Source organism: Thamnophis sirtalis, unplaced genomic scaffold (assembly GCF_051295495.1).
Source record: "Thamnophis sirtalis isolate CommonGarterSnake01/CBP01778 unplaced genomic scaffold, rThaSir2_p1.2 scaffold_15, whole genome shotgun sequence".
Taxonomy (NCBI): Eukaryota; Metazoa; Chordata; class Lepidosauria; order Squamata; family Natricidae; genus Thamnophis; species Thamnophis sirtalis.
The window spans coordinates 43,684,315-43,692,785 of record NW_028261395.1 but is presented as its reverse complement, the minus strand read 5'-3'; the positions used below and the strand labels follow the sequence as shown (position 1 = coordinate 43,692,785).

General features: G+C 43.2%; 1 protein-coding gene across 2 annotated transcripts; it reads left to right on the top strand.

Annotated features, from left to right (window-relative positions):
• The first annotated feature begins 168 nt into the window (after positions 1–168).
• Positions 169–7,663, top strand: LOC106540609 (uncharacterized). Of its 2 annotated transcripts, none has more exons than XM_014055785.2 (5): positions 169–335; positions 1,275–1,414; positions 2,288–3,095; positions 5,169–5,367; positions 5,839–5,978. In XM_014055785.2, exons 1-4 carry the CDS (start codon positions 241–243, stop codon positions 5,344–5,346), a joined length of 1,221 nt encoding a protein of 406 aa, XP_013911260.2. In that variant the 5' UTR covers positions 169–240; the 3' UTR covers positions 5,347–5,367; positions 5,839–5,978. The 2 variants fall into 2 exon arrangements, with proteins under 2 accessions (XP_013911260.2, XP_013911259.2); XM_014055784.2 differs by having other exon boundaries at positions 174–335; positions 5,169–5,342; positions 5,839–7,663.
• Positions 7,664–8,471: the final 808 nt, after the last annotated feature.

Genomic DNA, 8,471 nt, shown 5'->3' with positions numbered 1-8,471 from the left:
ATTGGATGGGCACTCTGAAGCGGAGCCATAGAGTCGCAGGGTTTGGAAGCCAGGAAAGAAACCTCCCCCTTTCCTCCCCACCTCAGTCACGTGCTTCGGAGAAGATTAAGGCACGAAAGGAAGAGGCGCCAACGGGGTGGGCGAGCAATAGGGACGGTAAGCGGAGAGGACCAATCTTAGTCGAGTCTCGGCCGTCCAAGGAGGGCGGCCCGTCTCCTTGGCAACGGGAATGTTGAGGCGATGGCTGAGGCCGAGGATGAAGGCGACGCCTCAGGTAGGCCGCGGATGGCGGAGGCGGAGGCTTTGCGAGTGCGAGGCCGCGGAGCCTCCCTCAGGTAACGGGGATTTTGAAGGAAATTAAGCGAGAGGACCACCCGATGGAGGTTTCTGAGGAGATTCCCTGCTGGGGTGGCGGCGGCTGGCTGGGGAGGATGGGAATTGTAGTCCCTCGGGTGTGGAAGGTCTTGAGGGCGAACAAGTATGTAGAGGTCATGACAGACAAGAAGTCGGATTCCAAAGCCTTATTTCCCTCCACCCCGGTGCCCATGCTGGCTGGGGATGATGGAGGTTGCAGTCTCCCTGCCTGAGAAAGTGGAGGTGTATTTTAATGTGTTTTTGTCTTATTTATGAATTTCTAAACCGCTTCAGTATAAATACATAGATCGTTCACAAATATGATGTACTGAGGTACTGGGCACCTCAGGTTTTCTTTCTTTCTTTAAATATTATTTTATTTAGTTTATTATTTAGTTTATTATTTTATTTACTTTATTCAATTTATTTAGTTTATTCATTTTATTTTAATTAATTCATTTTATTTTAATTTATTCATTTTATTTTATTTTATTTATTTATTTTAGTTTAGTTTGTTTTGTTCGTTTATTTATGTATTTATTACTACTTTTATTTTATTTTTTTTATTTTATTAACGTTAAATTATTAAAATATTATTATTAAACAAATTTATATGCCCGCCACAAGCATATACTCATTATTAGAGAATTGTTTTTTCTCTCGGGATTTTTCTCAGCTGTGTGAGAGGGAGAGAAAAGAAAAAGGTATTTCTGATCCTACTTTGCTTGTTGCAAGCACTTTATTATTTTTTTTAAGAAAGAGCCCCACCTATGTCATTTGGGGTGAGCTAAGAAATTTGGGGAAAAACAGACCAGAATGGGATAATTCATAAAAAAATATATGGGGGGCGGTTGTGGTTTCTGGATTAAGTTTTAACAGCCAACGTTAAAATGACGTCATTTTGTTCTTTCTTTTTCTAGAGAGGCCTCAAAGGATTTCCTTGGCAACAGCCGAAAAACCAACACAACCCACAACGTCGGCTTTGTAAACCTAGGGAGGCGCCCGGCTCTTCATGGGGATGACCAGCAGAGAAAGTCATTGCTGCTTGAGGAAGAAAATGGTAAAGAGTGCTGGGTGGGACCCAGGTTCGAAGCCTCGTAGTTCCAGGGAGCGTGCAGAGTGACTTTGAACTTCGAGGCCTGCTGTCCCTCAGCCTCAGGAAGAGAGCCAAACGGCAGAGTGTTTCAAAACAAGCAAGATGGCGTCCACCATTTTGCTTGCTTTGACCTTCTTTGGACTGTACAGGTAGTCCTCGACTTACGACCACAATTGAGCCCACAATTTCTCTTGCTAAGCGAAATATTTGTAAGTAAATTTTGCCCCATTTTACGACCCTTCTTGCCACTGTTGTTAAGTGACTCACTGCAGTGGTTAAGTTAGTAGCATGGTTGTTAAGTGAGTCTGGCTTCCACGCTGACTTTATCTGTCAGAAGGTCGCAAAAGAGGATCACATGATCCCGGGGAGTCTGCATCCATCATAAATATGAGTCAGTTGCCAAGCCTTCGAATTTTGATCACATGATCAACGATCGTAAATGTAAAAAGCTGTCATGTCATTTTTTTCCCGGTGCTGTTGTAATTTTTGGCTGGTCACTAACTGAATAGTTGCAAGTTGAGGACTACCTGTATTCCTAAACATCTTGGAGTCCTCCACCCCACACTTAAATCCATTTCTGTCTCCCTCTTCACAGTCATTTTGGCTGCTTCCAAATCCACATTTGTTTCTCCCTATTGGAAAAAAAAGGGAATGCTACAGGCAGCTTTTGAACTCAACACATGTCTCGTGTGTGTTCCTTAAAGACAGCAAAGAATAATAATTGCTTGTCATTTTGATTGAAATTTGGTCATGCTCATTATGGGCTGGTTTATGTTTTCGGTCTTCTAACTGCATGGATTCCTCCCCCCCCTTTTCTCTTGACTCACTCTACGACAGGGGTCTTTACCATTGAAGACTTGGAAGAAAGCTTACGAAACCTGAAGGTTCAGGTGGATAGCTTAGCCTCCGGCCTAACTGTCCATCCAGATCGAGATTATACTTCTGCTCTGGAACACGTGGCTGACCCAAGTCCTTCAAGTTTCAAACAGCATCCATCAGGGTCACGCACTGAGACAGAATGGTTACTGAAAGAAAAGCATCTAGCGAGATCATTAGACGATAATTTGAATTTGATGGATTTGGCCATTCCAACCTTACATTCATCCCCACTAAACAAAACTTCAGGATTATTTGGCTCTATAAGTCAGAACTCTCCTGCCTTAGGGGATCTTTCTGCCCCATTGAAACTCGGGGCCCCTCATGTGATTGGCGTCAAGTCTTTGCTACCCCCCAAGATTCCAGTCCGAGCTTGCTTGCCGGAAAGATCCTCGTTCACATTCCGCAGAGGCCGTTCGCTTAGTCACTCTGAGGTTACCCGCTCCTGCTCCTTCTCTCCGGATGCCAAACGCCCATGCTGGCTCCGATCACGTTCTCAGTCTCCGAGGCCTATCTGGAGACCTACCTCGGCTAAGGCTAATGCCTGTGCCCAGCCTCCGCCTCAGCTGGGGAAGCCCAGGGGAGTCAGAAAGAAAAGCATATCAAGCAGACAGTCGCGGTTGAGGTTCTTCAGGCCAGGAACATTAGCATCAAAATCCTGGACTTCCACCAAGGCAGTTGGACTGAGGACACCGAGGAACTCTTGGAGTCCTTACAGTTTGGCTTCTTCTGATATCTCCTCGCCCAGCGCAGAGGAGATCAATGAACGGTAAGAAGAAGCTTCTAAGCCTCCTGACCTAACATAATCAGAATTACTATGATCATGTCAGAGTTCGTTCAGAAAAATCAAATCCAGGAAGCACGCACAGATAACTGATTCAGCTGGATTCATTAATAGCAATAGCAATAGCAGTAGACTTATATACCGCTTCATAGGCCTTTCAGGCCTCTCTAAGCGGTTTACAGAGAGTCAGCATATTGCCCCCAACAATCTGGGTCCTCATTTTACCCACCTCGGAAGGATGGAAGGCTGAGTCAACCCTGAGCCGGTGAGATTTGAACCGCTGACCTGCTGATCTAGCAGTAGCCTGCAGTGCTGCATTTAAACACTGCGCCACCTTGGCTCATTAACTTCTTTATATACATAATAACAGATGAATAAATGTACAATACCAATAGTAGATTCTTTCTACTGGTAGAAGTTACAAGCAGAACACAAACAGGAGAGAACAGTTAGTTTCATTTCAGAGTTTCAGAGCAGACAGACAGGTTTAGACTAGTTTACTTCTCAGAGCAGCAGACTCAGAGCTTACAGACTAGTGTCAGTTTCAGTTCTCAGCTAAGCGACGCCCAGATTCCAAGCTTAAGTTTCTGTTTCCAGACGGTCCTCATTGGCTGACCCAGTTGCTCTGCCTATTCATTGACTGATCTATTCTAGTCTATGAATATTCATACTCTGACATATCATAATACAGCAAACCATGGCCATAAAATGCCCTCTTCGGCCATTGTGAGACACATACTATCTATGGGCCGCCAGGTGGATCCAAACTGCATTTAAAGTTTTACTATGCCACAGGAACACTTGTTTCCTACCTTTTGCTGAGGCTGTTGCCATTAACCATTTAAAGCATCCCTTCTGCTTGCAGAGGCAGCCTTATGTCAATCTATGCCTCCCGTGGGCATAAGACTTGTCATTGGTTGTTTTCATGTCAATCTGCCTCCTGTGTGCATAAGGCTTGTCATTGGTTGCTTTTTTGCATACATTATAGGCTTAATTAATGCTCTTGCCAAATCTTATATTTGAGGCTAATTTTCATCCGTGTTCTTGTAAGGTAGGTACTGATGAGTCAATATGAAATGCTTGCATTTACCTCTGTTCGTCTTTGACTATTGTTTAAATTATTAAAAAGGGGCTGTTTTAAATAATCAGAATTGAGAACTAATGAGGAACATCTTGCTTCATAGTCTATGGTAGCTTCATTATCATACCCTGAAGGAGCACTTTCCTGGGGTGGAATGATAATAAAAGTTGAGCCTCAGCTGAGCTCAAGAGATTATCTGAGAAAGAAACCAACTTCGAGGAGCCAAAGAGACAGAACAAGACCAGGAATTAATATTCGTTATTATTTAATGCCCCCTGTTTCGGTTTGTTGGTTTTGTTAGAGTTTGTTTGTTGACCTACCATCTTACCCCAAGTTAATCCTGGGCGAGTTTTAAAAAATGTGGTATTTTTGGTGTCAGCTGCCTGTTGTTGTAACATTTATTTAATGTTTGTTACTGTAATTGTGTTTTCTTTTAGCTATGTATTCCATCCAGAGGTCCTCTTGAATTAGGCGGCTAATATGTTTTAAATAAATACCCTGTTTCCCTGAAAATAAGCCCTCCCCAAAAATATTGCCACACAGCAGCAGCCATGAGGTGACCGCGCTCGCCGCCTCCTGAATCTCAAAAATAATGAGGCCTTTCCGAAAATAAGGCCAAGTGCTTATTTCGGGGGTCAGAAGAAAATAAGACCCTGTCTTATTTTCGGGAAACACGGTAATAACAGGTGGATACAGTAGTGTGTTGAAATTTCAGCTCCCACAAACACAAAAGCCTTGTTCTAGGAAATTTCCCCAGCTTTATGACAAACAGCAAAATACTTAATTAGACCACAAAATCTTTTATTAGATCGTTGTCCTGCCTGACAAAAACAGTGGTTTCTTGTACAACTGTCCTGTGCTGCCCATAGACAATAAAATCAAGTTATGCATAGAGCAGTGTTTCTCGTAGAGACCAGTTGACTTGGAGAAACTGCAAGATATTTAACATTTAATTATTATTATTATTTGGGGTTCAGCTTCCTGCAGACGCTTTCCGAAAGCACGATGGGGAGAGACCTGATTGAAATGTCTCCCTACCAGAAAGAGCTGGCTCGTCTCCGACTTGAGTGCCTGCGTGTGGAAGAGGGCTGGCTGTTGGAATTAAAGAGGCAGCAGGAATTGGAACGAACCCGTGGCCCCCAGCCCAAGTGGTGAGGACATGTTCTCCGAGCAGTGGTGGGGTTCAAATTTTTTTACTACTGGTTCTGTGGGCGTGGCTTTGTGGGCGTGGCAGGGGAAGGATACTGTAAAATCCCCATTCCTCCCCAACCCACTAATCTGCTTTCCAGCTCCGTTCTCCTGATCAGGGCAACAAAAGATCAGCTGGGAGGCAGCGGGGGCGGGGCCAGCCTATCTGCCGGTTCTCCGAACTACTCAAACTCTCCACTACCGGTTCTCCAGAACCTGTCAGAACCAACTGAATAGCACCTCTGTCTCCGAGGCTTGGGCCGGGCCTATAAATTCTTTGGATCGGGTGCTGAGAGTAGATTCAGCAGGGCCAGGGGGAAATCTGGTGAGATTTGTTGGATCCATGAGATTTGGGACATATTAATTCAGGGGTTCCGTGGGCAATGTTCATTTGTAAGCAGAGAGCCCTCAGCGGCATGAATCCAAGCCCATTTCTCCTTCCTTCCTTGTGGGTTTTAGGTACGAAATGAGGGACTCTCAATTCCACTACGAAGCCCACAAGAACAACAGACTTCTAAGAAGCAGCCCAGAGATACAGTCGGTCTTCGATTATAGGGAGGCGCTAGCAAGAGCATCGAAAGAGTTCCAGCAGCAACAGAAGCCCACTCCCACCTCCCTCAGGGCCTACTGGTAAACAGCCTATGGAGACATTGGGCATCAGAGGAGATAGAAGAAAGGCATGTTAGGATCAGCAGGCTTTCCTCTGTTCCCAATGAATAATGGCTTGTTTTGGGGGGGAGACAGCGGTGTGATTCCGAGTGTCCAGTCCGGTCATTTGTATGCCTTCTTGATCACTCAGAGCTGATTTAAACTTTGAGAAGTGCCACAGGACAGGGTCTCTTTAGAAAATGAAATGAAAAGAGCAACGATTCCTTGCTAGAGAAAGAGGTAACCGGACATCCTGGTTTACTGGGGAGAATTAAGGCAAAACATCGGACACCTCTTTCTCAAAGGCAATTGTTTTCTGACTTGATGTGTACAGCTTTGATGTGTGTGCGTGTGTGCCTTTTTTCAAGACAAAATTTGATTGAGACCTGCAGTCTCAAACTAGTTTGGCAAAGGACATTCACTGGATTTTCTCTCATTTGCTTTAATTTTTTGGTTAGGATGGCACTGTGAATTAAAAAAAAATTGATTACTTATCAAAAAATCTTTGGCTCAAACAAAAAATTATATTACGCTAGAAGAAAAAATATGTACGTTTTCCATCTTTTATTGAATGCTTTGATACTTGGTTGCTTTCCTATTTCAGTGGTAGTTTTTAATATTTTTTTGAGGTTCGTTTAATTCTTAGACTTGCAAAGAGAAGATATCTAACCTGTTACTGACATGTCAGAGAGGTTCTAGATATATGTATCTTTTATTGAAGCATTTTTATGGCTGGCCCACAAGCATTTTGGTATCGTCCTTGGTGAGTAACCGCAGAAACTATCTTGACATGGAATAAATCCAATCAGGGGATCAAAACTGTCCTCTTCCTAACAAGAATTACTCTATGATGAATTATCCTCATTGATCAGTCGTGCCTGTGCCTTGAATTTTTGAGTGAAAAAACAAAGTTAATAGAGAAGATTCCTTTGAAATAGCTATTCGACCCAGCTTTCCCAAACTTCTTTGCACATTTACAGAATCTTTTATCCCTACGGATAATCCCTTATAACCTAATAGGATCGCATTCCTGAGTACATAGGTTCTGAAACATTTGCATTTTATCCAGTTTCATACTTAACAATTTGCCGGTTGACCAGAAATTCCGTACTGGTTGAGGATGGATATCTTTCTTTGCCAATCAATTTTGTTTGTAGAAGCTTTCTTACCTGATTTTGCTAGCTCCTTCAATGGAATTGTATTTCTTTTTTATTATTATTGTTTTCAAACTTGGGGGATTTGTAATTGGTCTTCTACATTCCTTGTACAGACATCATTACACCGACAATATCCTAGCAAGCCAATAAAAATATAGACCAGCCAATTAACAAATCTCTTCCCTCCCTTTTTAAACTTCTGCTCTACACACACACACACACACACTGATTGCATGGCTGTTTACATACTTCTGTAGGCTTGATCTTTCCTGCCATGACACAGGATCTGACTGCCCTCAAGTACCCTGCAGGAAATTAAATCTCTCTTTCTTTCCCCAGTTTCTGCTCTCAAAAAAAAAAAAAAAAAAACTCATGTCAACAGATCACGATGTTCCCGAGTCTCATTCCTTGAAAATGAACCGTGACTGCCATGGCATTCATTGCATTCGGTGGGACCGCATCCAACAGAGGGAGGGAAAAAATATTCAGAATTACTTGGCTCGTTTGTTCTCTGTTTAATTCACCTTATTTCAAAGGATACATGACAATGTTGCTGTTGGAGTAAGCTGAGGAGAGAGAATGGCTACTGCATTAGTAAAACGGTACATGAAAGAATTATGGAGAAAATGAAATGGTTTCCAACTGTCACGCGCACATTCTGAAGCAGGAATGAAAGCTTTTCGGGTTTCATTACAACTAGCGACAAGCCACAACATTACTTGCATTATTACAATTGTCCCTTTTTTTAAAAAACAAACAAACACCTGTCTTCCTGTTAACTAGTTTGGACTGAGAAATTTCACTGTTGTCTGGGCTAATTCAATTCTCATGCAGATGGAGGCTCCCACAATGAAACAGTTAAACAAAACATGCGTGGAAAATAAGCATTTCGGCTGAACTTCATCCTGAGGAGCTGGTGGTCCAAGATGCAGTGATTTATGGTAGAGATTTTCTGGTTGTATATTTTAGGTTCACCATCTCCAGCTAGCTGCTCCACAAATCGATTGGAGTCCGCCTCCCAGGATGGTCAGGATAATACTGCATTATTCTGGCCCTAAGCTCCAATTGTCTGGCAGTGCTGTATAAACTGGTCAGATTATGGTCACTTGCAAACTACTGGCCCCCAAAGGGCCGACACGGCTAGGGAACAGCGTCTCCGGCGCCCATCGCTTTACATAAAAAAGTGCTTCAGATTGTGTCTTCTGAACTGTGCATGTGATTTTGCTGGATGATCTCGGGTGTGATGCAGCCCAGCCATCTGTCTCACATTTCCAGAAAAGTGCAATA

What these genes read in the sequence shown, in the direction of transcription:
- LOC106540609 (XM_014055784.2), top strand. Translation starts at nt 241, where the DNA reads ATGGCTGAGGCCGAGGATGAAGGCGACGCCTCAGGTAGGCCGCGGATG. An exon ending in GGCCGCGGAGCCTCCCTCAG is followed by an intron (nt 336 to 1,274) that starts GTAACGGGGATT and finishes TTCTTTTTCTAG; the next exon opens with AGAGGCCTCAAAGGATTTCC. An exon ending in GCTGCTTGAGGAAGAAAATG is followed by an intron (nt 1,415 to 2,287) that starts GTAAAGAGTGCT and finishes ACTCTACGACAG; the next exon opens with GGGTCTTTACCATTGAAGAC.